This window comes from Buteo buteo, chromosome 9 (assembly GCF_964188355.1).
Source record: "Buteo buteo chromosome 9, bButBut1.hap1.1, whole genome shotgun sequence".
Classification (NCBI taxonomy): Eukaryota; Metazoa; Chordata; class Aves; order Accipitriformes; family Accipitridae; genus Buteo; species Buteo buteo.
The window spans coordinates 42,446,852-42,464,412 of NC_134179.1; the positions used below are offsets into that span (position 1 = coordinate 42,446,852).

The following is a 17,561-nucleotide window of genomic DNA, read 5'->3' on the forward strand; positions in this document are numbered from 1 at the left end:
GAGCTGGGGCTGGGGGGGGACTGATCCTGCCCCTCTGGCTGCGTCGGTCCTAGGGCTGCTGACGGGGTACAGCTCCACGCTCTGGATTGGGCTCAACGACCTGGACATCAATGGAGGCTGGCAGTGGTCGGACAACTCGCCCCTCAAATACCTCAACTGGGAGAGTGGTGAGACGGGGGGGGGTCACGGTGGTGATGGGGGAGCAGGGGAACAGCCTGTCACCGCTGGAGATGGCCCCATGGCAGGGGAGGTGACCCGGGTTGCTGCGGGATGTCCCCTTGCTACCCAGGGATGGAGAGCCCTGTGGGATTGCGGAGCAGCCTGGGACGTCAGTGGAGCTGGAGGGGGGGGATGCAGGGTGCTGGGGTGGGGGTTGTCCTTCTGCAAGCCCTCAGCAGTCCCGCGGATAACCTGGGTTGAGATTCCTCGTTTGGAGGGTCGTTGCATCCCAGCTCGGTGCTGGAGTGTGGCTGAGGAGTGGTCCCCAGCTGCGGACACCCATCTCTAACCCTGGGGTGCTCGGGGGACAGAAGGACCCTTTGCGAGGGCTGCTCCGGTTATCCCCAGTGCTGTCAGCCAGCGGCACGCGTGGGGACAGCGATAGCCCAGGAGGAGATTTGGGGACAGGCAGGAGCAGTTCAGGTCTGGTGCTGTGTCCCCCCCCGACTGCCACCCAACATTTCTAGGTAAAACAGTGATGCTCCAGGTCCTCATGCATCGAGGCACAATAAACGATCCTGGGCACGCGGGGTCACGTCTTCATCATGCAAAATAACAAAATAAAGAGATCTTTGCTGGTGTTGGAGCCGGGAGAGCCGCACCCTGCCGGCGCCTGCCCTCGCACGGTGCCCTGCCTGCGTGGGCAAGCGTTGGCAGCTCTGCCCCATGCTCCTCAGCAGCGTGTCCCCCCTTATCCCGCTTTCCAGACCAGCCCGACAACCCCAGCGAGGAGAACTGCGGGGTGATCCGCACCGAGTCATCCGGGGGGTGGCAGAACCGCGACTGCGGCATCGCCCTCCCCTACGTCTGCAAGAAGAAGCCCAACGCCACCGCCGATCCCTTCCTGACGGGTGAGCGGGGGGATGAGTAGCACCGGGAATGGGTAGCCCTGTATCCCAAACGGGTGTGCACCCATCCCGGCACGGTCAGGGGGTGCTGCCGGCATGCCGGAGCAGCCCATGGAGATGCCCATGGTGTATCCAGTTTGCTGGTGCCCTGGGTGTGCAGAGCAGTGGTGGAGCTCCCCAGGGTTGCCTAGATTTGGAAAAAGTCCTCCCCGAGGAGCATCCCCTGAGAAGCGCTCGGTGCAGTCAGAGGCTGGGTGGTAGGGGAGGAATCGAGAGCAGCAGGAGGACCCCCGTGGTCCCAGGGGATGGGGTGCTCTCTGCTCTTCTCTGCCATCACTCCTCTGCAAACAAAAGGGATTTTGTTTTGTCCCTGGAGCTCTAAAGCCACCCTTGCCCATACCTCGCCATTGCGTGTTACGTTTCGGCCGTAGCTTTCCCACTGTTGCTTTGGCTTGGTGTCCTGAGCGCCCCGTGGGACTGTGGTTCCCTCCCCACGGTCCCCTCCCTGCCAAGGAGAGGGTTGGAGAGCAGGACAGGAGCCCTCAGGCTGCCTTGTGTCCTGCCAGACTCGTGGTCGGAGGTGAAGGTGGACTGCGAGCCCAGCTGGCAGCCCTTCCAGTCCAACTGCTACCGTCTGGTGGGAGAGAAGAAGAGCTGGCAGGAGGCGAAGAAGACCTGCCTGCGGAGCGGGGGGGACCTGGTCAGCATCCACACCCTTTCCGAGCTGGAGTTCGTCACCAAGCAGATCAAACAAGGTAAGGGGGAGCCCGCTGTGTCAGCAGCACCCTTCCCGTCCCATTTTAGGGTCCGTGGAAAGGTCACTTCTCTGCGGTGGAGGCTGCAAAATGGAATTAATTTGTGGCTGTGAAGGGAGTGGAGACCCCAGGCTGGGAGGTGATGTGTTGCTTGGAGGAGCCCGTGTGCCGGGCGCATCCTCCATCCAGCAAATGCAAAAGCTGTTCCCAGGAGCCTGCAGTGCCAAGGAAGAAAATACACAGCTGCAGCTGGGAATGGCACTAGTCCCAGTTGGTTGATGTAGAAAAAGATGGGGAAAAAAAGTCCTGCTGGGCTTGCTGGAGGAGGCTGCACCTCTTGCTGCTAAATCTCCCCAGGACACCAGTGTCCTCCTCAGCAGGTCAAGTGAAGATGCCTACGGCATCCCGGGTTTCTCTTCCCAGTTCTGGCTTTACCCAGCTGTAAGTGGGTTGAAGTTTCCCGCATCGGGATGTGCCGGAGCTGGGATGGTAGATTGGGAAGTTTCAGCCCGAGCAATCACACGGTGGTACGGGACAGCAGCCGTGCCACCATGCACCAGACCCTGCTTCTGCCACCCCTCGTTAGGGTCACCTTCGACTCGAGTTTTGCAGTTCCCACGTGAGCGCAGCCCCTCCGGCCAAATTACGCGCTCCCACTAGCCCGCAGCCTGACCCTGTGCCGCAGAGTTTTTTGCCTGGCAGCAAAAGCCACCGTGGGGACATGGGGGGACCCAGACTTCAGCGGGGACCGGAGAGGGGCTGGAGGCCAAAGGGAGTTAATGCCGAGGGAGGCAGGAGCCATAGGAGGGGGAAAAAGGAGGGAGACGTGCCAGCACTGCCAGATGGGGATGGGATGGGAGGGAATGGTTGAAAACCATTAGCTCACCGGACCTGAGCCTGCGGGTCTGGATTTTTACCATTCTGCTGCTGCCAGCACCTCTGTGAAAACTGGCAAACGTCCCCGTGTTTCCCCCTCTGCAGGTCCGTTCTTGCGGGCAGGAGCTGCCCTGTCCTGCCCTCTCCTGCCTGCTGGCACCGCTGGGCTTAGAGGCTGAGTCCTGCAGTGGGGTTTTGGCAGGTGCTTTGCAGAGACACGGTCCATGTCACCCGGGGGGGGGTTCTGCAAGGTTTCAGCCAGACAGAGACAATGTCACCCCCCGACCCTCCTGTCTCGGCAGATGTGGAGGAGCTCTGGATTGGCCTCAATGACCTCAAGCTGCAGATGAACTTCGAGTGGTCGGATGGGACACCCGTGAGGTTCACGTACTGGCACCCCTTCGAGCCCAACAACTTCCGCGACAGCCTGGAAGACTGCGTGACCATTTGGGGACCGGTGAGAGCCCAGGGGCTCATCCTGCACCTCTGCAGAGAGCACTGCAGCATCCTCATGGCTGGGGAAGGGATAACTCAGGGAGCATCTCCAGCTAGGGTTGAACCTGGCTTATTTTGGCTGTTGGGATGGGAGGGATCCAGCACAGCATCCTTGGGGATTTGATGTAGGGAAGGAAAGTCTGTGGACCCAAGATGGGGATGGATGGGCTGGGAAATTCCCCAGGCTGTCAGATAAGCTCAATCCTGCCCTTGTCCCCGCTGTGCAGGAGGGGAGGTGGAATGACAGCCCGTGCAACCAGACCCTGCCATCCATCTGCAAAAAGCCCGGTCGGGTGAGCCAGGAGAAGGAGGAGGATGACCACGGGTGCCGAAAGGTGAGGGGGACCTGGGGCAGGAGGGACCTCTCCCCAAAACCATTTCAGGGAGCCCTGGTTGAGCAGCACCCGGAGCTGCGGGTCTGTGCCAGGGGGGCTGCTGGTGTGACAGCATCCTGGGGCTGCTGAGCCCCTCGCTTCCATGGTTGCATGAGGCCACGGGAAGAAATTGGGACAAAACGCATGTCTCCATCGTCCAAGATCCTCCCCCTCGGGCTGGCTTGGTTGCCAGCAGGGATGTTCTTTTTTTTTTTTTTTATTTTTTCCCCTTGCCTCTCTCTTGCCAAAACCCGGCAGCAAAGCTGCTCCACGTGGGAGCCCGGCGGGACGGAGGCGGCTGCCGGCCCTGTGCCTCGGTGTGATGGCAGGCTGCCTTCTCCAGGCAGGATACAGGCATTTTGGGGACACGGCCACCAAACTGGTGGGTTTTTCACTGGTACCGCGCCCTGCCTCAGTTTCCCCAGTTGTCGAGCAGGGCCGAGGCCGCCCCGTTCCCACGCTTGCTGGGAAGTGGCTTTTGTGCCTCTTTGCAAAGTCTTCGAGTGGCGAGCCTGGCATTGCCGCCGCTCTTGAACGTCTCCCAGCGTTTCAGAGCAAGCCAACGCGCGCTCGAGCTCGGACTAGCAAGCAGCCCCTGCGGGCCAGCTCCCAGAGGTGCTGCCGGGCTCCTCCCAGTCTTTACCCCATCGCAGCAGAGACAAACCCCAGTAGCCTCTTGGCTCTGCGAGAGCTCGGGGCAAAGCAGCAGCCGGGTGAGCTGGCATGCCGGGCCAGATTCGGGGAGGGGAGGGCTGCCAGCCAGAGCTGGAGGAGCCCCGGTGTTAGTGGGTGCTGGGGACGAGGTGCTCGATGGCAATGTGCCACCGCCACCCATCCGCTTGTCCCCGCAGCAGTCCTGAAGACTAATGGGATGTCCCCTATTTAACTCCCTCCTGCCTCTCCAGCCACTGTCTTAGCCTGGCCCTGAGTGTCCAGCAGAGATGCACCCACTGGGAAACAAACTGGGAGTGATAAATGAACCAAAGAAAGACCTTTTCCCATCTTTCCTCCTCCTCCTCATCCTCAACAGGGCTATTTGCCACCCAGGTGCAGAGGATGATGGAGAGGAGGCAGCGTCTTGCTCAGAGCATCAGCCGCGGTCCTCTCTGGCCATCGTGCTGGTTTTTCTTGGTGTCTTTGCTGCTTGTTCTCCCTCTTTCCAAACCCCCTTTATTTTTGGAACAGCCTTAAAGGAAGCAATGGGGGACGGAGGTTTGGGTCATGGGAAAGGCAGAACCTGGAGAGGGATGCCAGGATCAGGACCTGGAGGCAGCAGTTGGGGTTGACGGTCCCATCCTGGCCCCTTTTTGGATCACAGGGCCCTTCTGTGGTGCTTAGTGCATGGGAGAGCACCCATGTGGTTTTAGTGGTGCCGAGGCCCGGGGCTGGTTGGGGACCCCTCTGGGACCATCCGGACCCCTCTGGGGACATCGGGGACCTGCACTGTCCTATGCTGGGCCCCTTTCTCGGCTGCTCAGGGACATCCATGCTGTTCCCGGTGGGACCCAGCCAGTGGGTCCATACCTGGGTTTGCTAACTTCGGGGAAAGACTGCAGGAGCGGGAACTTGGGGGAAAAAGAATGGGATTTTTGGGGTCATTTTCCTCTTGGTCTCCCAAAGCTGCTCTCCCTCCCACTTCCCTCCCCACCGTGCTGATGGTGCCGCAGATGGCACGTGTCCCCCGCTCTCCTTCCAATGCCCGAGGGACCCAGGGGTAAAACCCCGGCGATGTTTTCTGCCGTGCCAGGAGGGTCCCTGAGCCTGGAGCCACTTTTTTCCCCGGCTGAGCCCCTTCGCCCTTCCCACCCCGACTTGCTCTTCCATCGTGTCCCCTCTCGCGGACGGGACGAGCCCCCCGTGTCCCTCCCCATGCCACCACTGCCGCTGCCAGCCCCCGGGGCCGCCCCGTTCCCCGCTTTGGCAGAAAACAGGCACTATTGTGTCTCCGGCTCCGGAGAGGCTCCAACATCAACAAGGCGGGGGATTAAAGGAGGCTGCAGCGGGACTCGCTCTGGATTCGGCCCTGCGGCGTATAGGGGAGGATTGTGTTCCCCTCCCCGCGCCCCGGCTGGGGCTGGACGTTGGCAGGGAGAGCCATTTCCCTGGCTTTGAAGCTGCCTGGGTGTTTGTTTTTCCTTGCAGCCATGTCCTCTGGGGCCAGGGGCTTGTTAGAGCTCAAAGCTGAGCGGGGTCAAGCCGGGGCGGCCGGGGTGGGGAGGGGGTGGGTGGGCAGGAGACCTCCCAGAAGAAGGCAGAGGTGGTGGCGAGGGGACGTGGGACGTCGGTGTCGCCTCCACCCCGGGTTTGCTCCCGTCCTTCTGGGGAGGGCTGGGGGTCGAGCGGTGGCGGACGTCCCCTGTCACCCGTTCCCCAGGGCTGGAAGTGGCACAGCCCCTCCTGCTTCTGGCTGGGCGAGGACCGCGTCCCCTACAGCGACGCCCGCAAGACGTGCTCCGACTACGGCTCCACGCTGGTCACCATCACCAACAGGTCAGTGCCGCGCTGGCGGTGGTGGTTTTGCCCCCCTAAAACGAGCTCCCTAAGGCAAGGTGCGACCCGACCGCTGGGCTTTGCCCGCAAGGGCTGGAGCATCACCGGTTTCTCGGCGTCTCGGCATCGCCCGCTCTCGCCGCCCCTCCAGGTTCGAGCAGGCGTATGTCAGCAGCCTTATTTACGGCTGGGACGGGGAGTATTTTTGGACAGCGCTGCAGGACATCAACGAGACGGGCGCTTTCCGCTGGCTGAGCGGCGACGAGGTTATGTACACCCACTGGAACCGCGACCAGCCCGGTAAGGGGACGGCCGCGGGTGGGATGGGGACATCCCCTCCGTGCAGGGTGGGTGCTGGCTCTGCTCCCCCCCTGCCCCCGGCACGGTCTGACCCTAAGGCTGGCATCCTCCCCGCTCCCGTGAGCGCTCCAGGTTACAACAAGGGCGGCTGCGTGGCCCTGGCCACCGGCAGCTCCGTGGGGCTGTGGGAGGTGAAGAACTGCAACACCTTCAAGGCCAAGTACATTTGCCGGCAGAATCTGGGCACCCCGGTCAACCCCGAGCTGCCCAGTCCTTATCCAACGCCCAGCCTCGCCGCCGCCTGCCCCCCGGGATGGAGCTCCGACTCCAAGCTCCGTCACTGCTACAAGGTATGAGGTGCTGGGGGGGCTTGTCCTGGCCGTTTTGGGGGTCCGTGTGCCTCCCCACTGGTGCAGGAGGAGCGAAGGAGCGTATTTTGGTGCTTGCCAAGGGCAGCCCGGACGCCAGGAGCCCGGTTCGGGCTGAGCGAAGCTGCCACCTGCGAGGTGGGGGACGATGCTCTGCTCCTCTCCCAGTGCTGAGCCCCCTCCGCTGCCGGTTCCTCCTCCCCCAGGTGTTCAACTTTGAAAAACTGCAAGAGAAGAAGACGTGGATCGCGGCGCAGGAGTTTTGCCGGGAGCTGGGGGCCCAGCTGCTCAGCCTGGGCAGCTACGAGGAGGAGCACTTCGTCGCCAACACCCTCAACAAGATTTTCGGGTGAGGAGCTGGCTGTGCCGGCACATGTCCCGCTGCTCGAGTGTGCTTGGCACGAGCCCACACCCCTGCCCGTGCTCTGGCACGCATGGACGGATGGACGGACGCGGTATGGACGTGATTCTCTGCGTACAAACTTGCGTGCAGAAGGTGCGCTGGTTGGTGTGGCTACGCCGAAGAGGGGATGCAGGAGAAGTGCAGGAAATTTGGTTTAATTTGGGGATAGAGCTTGGATTTAAAAATCCTTCAGCCCTGACCCGGCATGCCTGTTATCTGAGCTCCTGCCTTTGGGTGTTGTGGGGACAGCAGGCTTCGAAAACAAACAAAAAAAAGGCCAGATTATAAATATATATTTGTATATAAATATAAAAACCTCTGGTTTGGAGGGGAGTTGTGTTCTCACCCTTCCCCCTGGCTCCGTGCAGGGAGTCGGAGCCGGAGCTCCACGAGCAGCACTGGTTCTGGATCGGGCTGAACCGGCGGGACCCCGCGGGGGACAGGAGCTGGAGGTGGAGCGACGGGCTGGGGGTGAGTCTGGGAGGGGGGGAGAGCGTTGGCAAGATGACTCCCGTTGGCATTTGGGGTGCAGAGGGGGGGCAAATCCGGCGCTGGTGGAAATGCCCAACACCGCCCATCTCTCTCGACCCCCAGTTTTTCTACCACAACTTTGACCGCAGTAACTACGACGACGATGACATCCGGACCTGCGCAGTGCTGGACCTGGCCTCCCTGCAGTGGATGCCGATGCAGTGCGAAGCCCAGCTGGACTGGATCTGCAAACTGCCCAAAGGTACCCAGCGAAGAGGCCCCCCTGCCCCCCAAAACCCTTCAGCTTTGAATAACCTGGCAGAGGATGGGCTGCGGGATGGTGGGGCGGATGCAGGGGCACCCTCTTGTCACCTCCCTTCCGAAGGCTGCGCTTTTATGGGAGGATGAGTCCTAATTCAGGGGCTGGGAGAGGTAGGAGAGGTTCTTGCCGTCCATCCCGGGGGCATTCGGGAGGGCATCTCGCCCTTGGAGCCCGTGGAGCGGTTTGCAGGCAAGCGTCAGCGGGAGCATCCCAGCCCCGCATCCCGCTGACAGCCCCTCCTCGCCCTTCCACCAGGCGCCGACGTGAAGGAGCCGGAGATCACAACCCAAGGTGCGTTGGCCGTGGACGCGCGTCCATCCGATGTAGACCGTCCTGGCCGGGCGTCTGCCGCCCCGTCGCCTACGCGAGCGAGACGCGGTCCCTGCAGAGCATCCCTGCAGCGTTATCCGGAGGAGGACGGATCCTGCGTAGGGTTGTAGGAGGGAGGGGAGCCCGGGCATCCTGCTGCCCCTTGCTGCACAACGTGGCTGCAGGGGTTGACTGCAGGGACCGGGCAGGATCAGGCCCCCTCAGCTGCAGGAGAGGGGCAAAAGCAAAGCAACCCAACCCCCGGGGGACCGAGGGACAGGGTGACGGGTGCTGCTGGCCGCGACGGGGGGGGTGGCACAGCCACGGCGTGACACGGGTCCCTGCCTGCAGGCAGCAAAGAGTGGGTGAAGTACCAGGAGGCCGAGTACAAGTTCTTCGAGCACCACTCGACGTGGGTGCAGGCGCAGCGCATCTGCAGCTGGTTCCAGGCAGAGCTGGCGTCGGTGCACGGCGAGGCCGAGCTGCGTTTCCTGGGCCAGAACCTGAAGAAGGTACCAGGGGGACGGGGACCTCCCGGGGGCACCCACGGGCTCCGCTGCCTCCCCAGGCTGCTCCCTCCCCGGCTTCTTTCATCCTTTGCTGGAGGGATGTTGTTTGGGGAAAGCCGGGCTCTGCTGGGGTCTCGATGGGTCTCGTGCGGTGGCGACAGGTCCCGGCGTCTGGGTGCAGGTTTGGGGCTCTGCAAGGATGCTTTTTGCTGCGGTGCAAGCTGCAGGGGGGGGCTGCCTGGTGCCCGGGGTGGCCACGGTTGTCCCCAGGGACACGCAGTCCCTGCAGGGCACTGACGTGTCCTCTCCGGGCGTGCAGTTTTCCAGGGGCCAGGAGCAGCACTGGTGGATCGGGCTGCACACCTACGAGAACGATGGGAGGTTCAAGTAAGTCAGAGACCGAGCCACCGCGTCCCTGCATGTCCCCGTGCCGCTGTCGCCGGCTGTCGGAGCACCGTGGCTCAGCGCCTGCACCTCGGGGGTCTCATTTGGGGTGCTGGGATGGAGGTTTCTCACCCAAGAGAGGGCAGTGGTGGGGCACACTCCCAGTTAGGGCGTCCAGCTGGTCCCATTCGCCAAGTTTCTGCTCGGCCTCGTGCCTTTCCCAGGTGGTCCGACGGGTCCCTCCTCAATTTCGTTTCCTGGGCGCCGGGCAAGCCCCGGCCCATCAACAAGGATAAGAAGTGCGTGTACATGACGGCCAGCAGAGGTGAGGGGCAGGATCCGGCCGTGCCAGGGCTCTGGAGGGGCTGGGACACCCCTATGCCAGTGCAATGGGGGGGTCATGCCTGTCCTGTCCCACCCCACAGAGGACTGGGGGGACCAGAAGTGCATGACGGCGCTGCCCTACATCTGCAAGCGGAGCAACGGGACGGCCGAAAAGCCTTCCCTCCCGCCGCTGCCCGCTCCCACGAGCGGGGGCTGTCCCCGTGGCTGGTTTCCCTTCCTCAGCAAGGTACGGTAGGACGGAGAGGGGACGGACGGCCACCTCCTGGCCTTCCACCAGCCCCGCCGAGGTGGAGGGGGGGTGGCTGAGAAGTGGCAGGGTGGAGAGGGACACGTGTATGTGTTTTGGGGGGAAATGCTGGGGGGGGGAGGACTCGCGCAGGGATGCTGCGCAAGGTGCGGGTGCGTGTACGTGGATGTCGGGAGAGAGGTGCGCCGTGGGGTGGGGGTGTAGGAGGGGTTGGGGGACCTGTAGGTATGAGGGTGCAAAGGGGAGAAGGAGTGTTGGGGCAGAATGGGGCTGCAGAGGGTGGTTGAGTGGGGAGGGTACAGGGTTCGGGGGGGTTGGGGGTGGCTGCACCCCCTGGGCCATCCCATGCCCCCGCCTGTGCAGTGTTTCAGCTTCAACGGCCACGACAAAGCCGAGATAGTGATGTGGCCAGAGGCGAAGCAGGCGTGCGAGAGCCAGGGCGCCGTCCTGGCCACCATCGCCAACCCCCTGGAGCAGGGTAGGTCCCCTCCGCCGCCACCGGCCCCGCTGGCTGGGGACCTGCCGGGGGTGGTACTCAAGTGCCTCGCCCCTCGCTTGCAGCTTTCGTCACGTCCATGCTGCCCAACATCTCCTTTGACCTCTGGATCGGCCTCCACGACGCCCAGAGGGAATTCCAGTGGGTGGAGGGCGAGCCGCTGCGGCACGTGAGCTGGGCGCCCGGCGAGCCCTCGGGCTGCGGTGCCTCCAGCGCCCGCGACAAGCCGGTGAGCGAGACCCCCCCCCGTAGCATCCCCCATCCCCGGGAAGGTCTCAGCCCCACGTCCCACCAGGAGGATGGAAGGTTATAGCGTGCTGGGGTGGCTCTCCGAGGGCAGAGCAGGATCAGGCCCTGCAGGATGGGGGGGGGGGTCTCTGGCGTGGGGGTGGGATGACGATGCTAAGACCTTGCGGCTTGGCTCTGCAGACCAACTGCGTGGTGGTGTGGCACGGTTTGCCCCCCCACTTCACGGGACGCTGGGATGACCGGAGCTGCCTGGAGGAGAAGCATGGCTACATCTGCCAACGGAGCATAGGTAGGAGGGGGGCGAGGGGGACAATCCCGGCTTCTGCTCGCTGGGGACCTGCCACCGCCCCCCCCCCAGTGCCCCGTGCTGGGGTGGGGATGCGGCTGGGGAGCTCGGGGCAATGGGCTCGGCTTGGGGGGAGCTCGGGGCGCTGGAGGAGCGCGGGGAGATAAGCTTGACTCGGGGGGCAGGGGGTGGTGGCAGCCCCCCAAACCTGTGGACGCCAGCCTGGCTCGGCGTGTCCCGTAGGGACGTGCATCCCGATGGACGGCTCCAAGGTGGGGATGGCGCCGGGCTGTCACTGCTCGTCACCCCTGGGGACGTGGCCTCTCCGTCCTCCCTGGTTGCACGGGGATGGCCCCAGGTGCCCGTGCCCTGTGCCCAGCACTGTCAGGGACACCCCAGTTTGGGGGGGGGGGGGCGGATGGAGGGGGTCATCCCTGGGATGCAGGAGCATCCTCCGTGCCCTCTGACCATGTCTCTTTGCTCCCCCAGACCCATCCCTGAGCCCCGCGCGGACGCCGTACCCCCCCTCGCCCACCGGCACCCTCTTTTACCACAACAGCACTTACCGCATCCTGCAGAAACCCCTCAGGTGGCATGAGGCTCTGCTGCTCTGCGAGACCCTCAACGCCACCCTGGCCACCATCCCCGACCCCTACAGCCAGGCTTTCCTCACCCAGGCCGTCAGCAGCCTGCGGGCTCCGCTCTGGATCGGGTTGGCCAACGACGAGGTGAGGGAAGGGGGCAGGCACCGGGGCCAAGGGTCCTCAGGGGGTCACGGCAGCCCCCCACCTTGGCTTCTCCTCCGCTTTGTTCTTCCAGGGAGGCCGGAGCTACTCGTGGTTGACGGAGGAGAACCTCTTCTACGCTAACTGGCAGGACGGGGAGCCCCAGCAGGTCGCTGGCTGCTCCTACATGGACGTGGACGGGAGCTGGCGCACGGCCGGCTGCGACACCAAGCTGCAGGGGGGCATCTGCCAGCTCCGAGCAGGTGATGGCCGGGGGGGGACAAGGGGGGGGCTCGGCGCAGGGTGGACCGGGTGGGGAGCGACCGAGGGTTGGAGGTGGCATCCCACCGGCGAGCATCCTTGCGGGGTTGGGTGCCCCAACGTGTTGCGAGACCCCGACACCCTGTGCCCCTCCACCCACCCCCAATGCACCATGTGCTCCCCAGGTGCCCCCCGCACACACAAGTGGAGCTACAGCGGTAGTTGTCCCAAATCGCTGGAGGACTCGTCCTGGATCCCCTTCCGGGACCACTGCTACACCTTCCACATGGAGATCACCCTGGGGCAGAAGGATGCCATGAGGAGGTGCCAGAAAGGTACAGGGGGGGGGGGGGCTGTGGGGGCAGAGGGAGGTGATGCACCCTTGGAAATGTAAGAGGGTGGGCTCCCCAGGATGCCCGTGGGTGCAGCAGAGCATCCTTGAATGGGATCCCTGCCCATGTCCAGCCTCGGTCAGCCATCGTCTCCTCCTTGCTGTTACGTGCTGGGGTTCCCCAGCTACCACGTGGTTCACGGGTGGTTCCTCAGCTTTGTCTTCTCGGGCACTGCTGCTCCCGAGCTCTGTCCTCAGGTCCAGGCTCTTCCCTGACACTCTTTTCTCCGCAGTCGGCGGCACAGTGTTGTCCATCCAGGACGAGATGGAAAACGTCTTCGTGTGGGAGCATCTCCAGGCGTACAAGGGCCCATCCAAGGGTGCCTGGCTGGGCATGACCTTCAACCCCAAAGGTACAAAGGAAGGAGCGAGGTTTTAGGTATTCCCCCAGGCACCACCGTGAATTCCCACCAGGTCTGTGGTGAGCAGAGGAAGCCCTTGGTGGTGGCACCGGTGGGGGGGACACTCATGCCACGGTGTGACCAGGAGCCCCAGTGCCTCAGGCTGTGCTGGATGCGCCAAGTGTGTCCTCCTCTGGCTTGGTGGGATGGGAGTGGTGCTTTGAAGCCCAGAGCCTCCTCCAAGGCACTGGAGCCTGCAGGTTTAGGAAGGTGCCCCATCACACCTCCCCATCGCTCCATCGCACCTCCTCATCGCACCTCCCCATCGCCCCATCGCACCTCCCTGTACTTTCTGAACTGGGGCAAAGACGGGACATCCCCTTCAGCCTCCCCAGACCTAATTCTTCCATTTTCCCAGGCGGCACCTTGGTTTGGCATGACAACACCGCCGTGAACTACTCCAACTGGGGCCAGCACGACACGGGGCCCAGCATGCTCAGCCAGAACAGCTGCTACTGGATCCAGAGCAGCAACGGCGTGTGGCGCCTGGGCTCCTGCACCAACGTCACCATGGGGGTCATCTGCAAGATCCCCCGAGGTAGGGGACCCCCTGCTGCTGCTCGAGGCACCTGGGGCTGATGTGGGGTGAGCTGGTGGTCCGGGTGGTGCAGGGCAGAGCTCTGTCCCGCTGGCAGCATCAGCTACGTGTTTTGGGCAGTTTCGGCGTAGGAGGGTTGTAGGGTGCTGGGGTCTGCAGGTCCCCATGGGCTGTGCGTGTCCCAATGGCTGGGTCAGCACCTCGGGGCAGGGTGAGGGCGGTGGTGGAGCAGAACCAGTGGGTCCCCACAGCCGTGCGTCACCCAGCATCGGCATGGTGCGGCGCTGGGAGCAGCGGAGGATGCGGGGCCGGTGCTGGGAAGAGGGGAGGGTGCTGTGGCCGCACACTCATCTGTCTGTGTTGCTGTTGCAGTGGAGGAGAGCAGCTTTTCCAAGGCAGGTGAGTGGCACCGTGGGCCTGGGCACAGTACTGGGACAGGGAACCAGTGCTGGGGGACCATACTGCAGCCTGGCTTGTATTAATAATCAAAAAATGGTGTTTGCGGGTGGGAAATCCTACTTCCAGGTGGTTTTGGTCCTGGGTTAGGACTCCCCAGTAGCAGAAGCCATTCCTCCGTGGAGGAGCGTGTCCAACCAGCCCCTTGCCAGGCTCATCGCCCCCAGTGCCTGCCCCAGCTGGGGGGGATGGACACCCCATCTGCTGGTGGGATCCCAAAGATCCATCCCAGGCAGCTGCCAGATGTTCAGGCACATCAGGAGTGACCCAGAGAGGCTGCCCGGCCTCGGGAGCTGTGCCACAGGCACGATGTCCCCAAAACACCGAACCAGACTCAGTCCTGTCCCGCTCTGACCCGTTCTGCCCGACAGCCCCTGGCTGGCCGGGTCTACCGGCCAAGACCCCTCTCGCAGGGTGAGACAGCGGGAGACGGCAGGCTGCCTCTCACCGGCCTTTTCTCCTCCCTGCAGCTCTGCCGGAGAACACGACGGCCATCGCGGTGGTGGTGCTGTCGACGCTGGCGCTGTGCGCCATGCTGGGCATCGCCGTCTACCTGTACAAGCGTCGGCGGAGCGCGGAGCGGGGGGCCTTCGAGAGCGCCCGCTACAGCCGCACCACCTCCAACCCCAGCGAATCCGCCGAGAAGAACATCCTGGTGTCGGACATGGAGATGAACGAGCAGCAAGACTAACGGCAGGGGGGACGCTGGGGACCGGGGACCTGGGGAGGGGGGAGGACGGAGAGCATCACACACGCTATCCCCACGGCACACGGGGCAGGGGCGGCAGCGGGACCATTGCAGCAGGGCAGGGAGAGGGGCTGGGGTCGGGGTTGGGGTCCGGCCAGGCGGGCGAGCGGAGGGAGCTGGGGTCCCTCCCGCCCCGCGGGTCGCTGCCACCGCCTCCGGGCTTGTCCCCAGCTGCCGGGAGTTTGCCTGCAGCAGCCGTGGAGGCAGTTTCAGGGCTAAAAAGTTTCGAGGGAAGTCGTCCCCCCGCCCCGGTTCAAGAGCTTTCCGGCGGCGCGAACAGGCTCCGAGACACCTTCCCCTTGGGAGAAGGCAGGCGCAGGCGTTCAGGGCCCTGCGGTGGGCTCGTTTCCCCCCCCCTAGGAACCGAGCTGGTGTCCGAGAAGACATCCTCCTGGGCAAGAGGTCTCTAAAGCCGATCTACCTCCCCTCCGCGCGCAGCGGCGAGGGCCCTGCCAGGCCCCCCCATCCCCGCCACCGTGCCGCTCCTCTCCCCCTCCTCGGCCTCGTCCCCCAACCTCCGGCAGAAAGCAGCGGAGACGCCGTCGCAGCGATCCGAGCGTGGACACCCCCCCCCAGCCCCGGCATCAGCGATGGGATCCCCTCTCCTCCCTGGCACATCCCTAGGGCTGCGTCCAGCCCCGGCGAGGCCAGAGCCTGCCCGGTTTTCTGTTTTCTTTGGTGTGCGCGTCCCCCAAATAACTGGACGGGATGGCACCGGAGCAAACGGCTGGCCAGGTCCTTCTCCGGTGGGAGCATCCTCAGCACCCCAGGCTCCGCGGGAGGAGCTGGGTGCTGCGGCATGAGGCGCTGCCGGAGAGCCGGGGTCACCCTCTGTCCCTCGCCGGGCAGGGACGGCGTGGGGTTGGGGTCGCTTGCCGCTGGTTGCCTTGTTCGGGCCAGAAGGACGAGCGTCAGGGCTGTAGGGTGGGGAGCGATTTGGAAGCTTTGGTGGTTATTTTGAAAGTTCAGTGGTTTGTGTTGTTTTTTTTTTTTTTTAAGGAAACGATAGCTTTTTTTGCTATACTGTATTGAGTGCGTGCTGAATATATACGTTCTTTCACACAGCTGGCTGGGGTGTTTGTGGTTGCCTGTTTTATGTGTAGGATGTAGTGAAGGAGGAGGAGGAGGAGGAGGAAGGCGGCACAGGGCTAAGCCCCTGCCTGGTTTTTGAGCTGTGCAGGAAGGAGCGGGGCTGAGCCATCCTCCTCCCTCGGCTGCCTGCAGCAGCATCCCCGGTGCCGGGGTCGGGACAGAGGATGTCTGGAGACGGAGAGAGATGTTGGGCCCCGAGGGGGGTTCCCTGCTGGGAATGGGACCCAAAGAGCCCCTTAGACCTCTGAAGTGGGGCGGCACAGCCCCTACAAGAGACATTGGATTTAGCCCTCTGCCTCCGAGGCTTGATTGGTTTTTTTGTTGTTGTGATGACAACGGGAACTAGCTAATTTTTGTTACTCTCCTTTTTGACATCTGTGTGGATTTTAAAATCTGTTGATTTCACTTAAGCTGGACATTAAGTGTTTAAGAAACTGTTGGGGGGGGGTGGGATGGGGGAACAAGGGATCGTTGGGGTTTTGTTTACTTTTTGGCAATGTCCAAAAGCGGCCACGACGTTTCAGGGCGAGCAAGAATCTGGAGCGCACGGAGCTGCCCCGGCTCCATTTCTGTCTCTTGGCTTTCTCTGCATTTATTTCCTGAGGTCCTTTCTAGTTTGGAGCTGTTGGTTTTGTCCACGGGCCCACAGCTTCCTGCTGTGGGTGCCGGATCCTGAAAAGCCGAGCGTGAATTCCTTCTTATCCCCAGCGGGCGTTGATGTACCAAGCAGCAAGCTTGGAGTGCGCTGGCATCCCTGCTGCAGGGGTGCTTGGACTAGCAGGAGGGATGCTGAGCTGGAAGCTGTGCTGCTGGTGGGGATGGAGGTCCGGGATTAACTCCTCCTGGATGAGCAGAGCTGTTAGGAAGTCCTAAAAAAAAATAAAGGTTGAGGTTAGGATTGGTGGGAAGGAGTGGGCGAGGAGCGGTGCTGAGGTCGAGGGGTGCAGCTGGGCAGGGTTGGGGCTCGTTTGGAGAAGTGCGTGAGAGCCCAGGCGAGGTGGGTGCAGGGAAGCACGGGGGGGTACGGCTGGGACGGTGGCGAGTTATCGGTGCCGGAGAAAAGCCCATGCCGCAGAGAGTCCTGGAGTGCTGGGGGTTAGGAAGGAGGTCCCGTAGCCGTGCAGGAGGTATCGCGACCGGCTTTCACACAGCTCTACCTGGGAACACCTTGTTTAAGAGAGGTTTGTTTTGGTTTTTTTTTTTCCTCCTTGATTAATTTGTTCTCTTTCCTTCTTCTTTGCTTTCAAGAAAAGAAATCTGTACAGTCTAGGGGAAATTTTGTATGAGAAGAGTTTTGTCAGCTGTTGGCAGTGATCAAGATTACGGGAAAAACGCATATATGGTTAAGTGGTATCTCCTATCACCATTAGAATAATGTGAAGAATTGCTTCAAAGGACCCTGTCAATTATATATATATATAATATATATATATAGTTTTGCATTTTTTTACTCTCTGTGGTTTGTAAGATCCTTTTAGAAGCTTGGAAATAAAATTTCCTTCCCCACCTATTTTATTCCTTTTTTTATTTTCTTCCCTTTTATTTGGGAAAAACAAAACTTGTCTTTTCCTAACAAGTAGCGAACATAAAGCTGAAATCACACCTACCTGTCTCTAGTGGAGAAGGCTCAAAGACTGCCTGGGTGAGGGGGGGTTGTTATATTAATTCCTGGCATTGCTTGGTTGTGCGTCCCGTGGGTATGGTGGCTCTCCTCCGCTGGTTGTTGTTTGGCAGAGTCAGCTGGAGGGAGAAGAAAAAGGAGAACGGGCAACGTTTCCTTGTGGATGACTCCTGAGTTCAAGGAAGATGTCAGATTGAGCAGGGTCCTTGGAAAAGTACTGAAATTTCTGTTTCTCGCCAAGGGTGGGGAGATGGGACCGTAATCCAGCTGAACCTGCTCCATCCCATAGCTCATATCAGAGCGGTGAAGAGTGGACGCGACCACCGTAGCACCGAACACGCTGGGCGCTGCTGCTGGAGGAAGGCTGCGGGGGCGAGCTGCACCAAAGCCGTTGCAGAAGAGAACTTCTCCCGAAGCAGCGAGGTCGGCAGCGTCCCTCTGGCACGGAGGACGGGCATCGCGTCGGGGGCATCGCGTCTGGCCGCGATTCCGCACGCCAGGCTTCCTTCCCTACTGCTTGCAAACCGCATTCGCTCAGGGTACCGTTTTCTCGCCTCGCTTTGCTTCGGGGCTTCCCCGTCC

At 62.2% G+C, this 17,561-nt stretch overlaps 1 protein-coding gene across 1 annotated transcript in view; it reads left to right on the forward strand.

The window, feature by feature from the left end:
* Positions 1-15,330, forward strand: part of MRC2 (mannose receptor C-type 2) — a 28,358-nt gene extending 13,028 nt beyond the window's left edge. The window contains exons 5-30 of the mRNA XM_075036248.1: positions 54-167; positions 927-1,070; positions 1,634-1,822; positions 3,001-3,155; positions 3,421-3,528; positions 5,942-6,057; positions 6,209-6,357; positions 6,490-6,707; positions 6,932-7,074; positions 7,497-7,599; positions 7,723-7,861; positions 8,177-8,212; positions 8,582-8,742; positions 9,059-9,126; positions 9,348-9,448; positions 9,549-9,694; positions 10,079-10,193; positions 10,277-10,440; positions 10,641-10,749; positions 11,236-11,474; positions 11,566-11,734; positions 11,918-12,067; positions 12,357-12,476; positions 12,883-13,062; positions 13,435-13,461; positions 13,989-15,330. Of these exons, the coding sequence (XP_074892349.1) occupies positions 54-167; positions 927-1,070; positions 1,634-1,822; positions 3,001-3,155; positions 3,421-3,528; positions 5,942-6,057; positions 6,209-6,357; positions 6,490-6,707; positions 6,932-7,074; positions 7,497-7,599; positions 7,723-7,861; positions 8,177-8,212; positions 8,582-8,742; positions 9,059-9,126; positions 9,348-9,448; positions 9,549-9,694; positions 10,079-10,193; positions 10,277-10,440; positions 10,641-10,749; positions 11,236-11,474; positions 11,566-11,734; positions 11,918-12,067; positions 12,357-12,476; positions 12,883-13,062; positions 13,435-13,461; positions 13,989-14,209 (3,584 nt within the window). The 3' untranslated portion in view covers positions 14,210-15,330. The remainder of the gene's footprint in view (positions 1-53; positions 168-926; positions 1,071-1,633; positions 1,823-3,000; positions 3,156-3,420; positions 3,529-5,941; positions 6,058-6,208; positions 6,358-6,489; positions 6,708-6,931; positions 7,075-7,496; positions 7,600-7,722; positions 7,862-8,176; positions 8,213-8,581; positions 8,743-9,058; positions 9,127-9,347; positions 9,449-9,548; positions 9,695-10,078; positions 10,194-10,276; positions 10,441-10,640; positions 10,750-11,235; positions 11,475-11,565; positions 11,735-11,917; positions 12,068-12,356; positions 12,477-12,882; positions 13,063-13,434; positions 13,462-13,988) is intronic.
* The last annotated feature ends 2,231 nt before the right edge of the window (positions 15,331-17,561 follow it).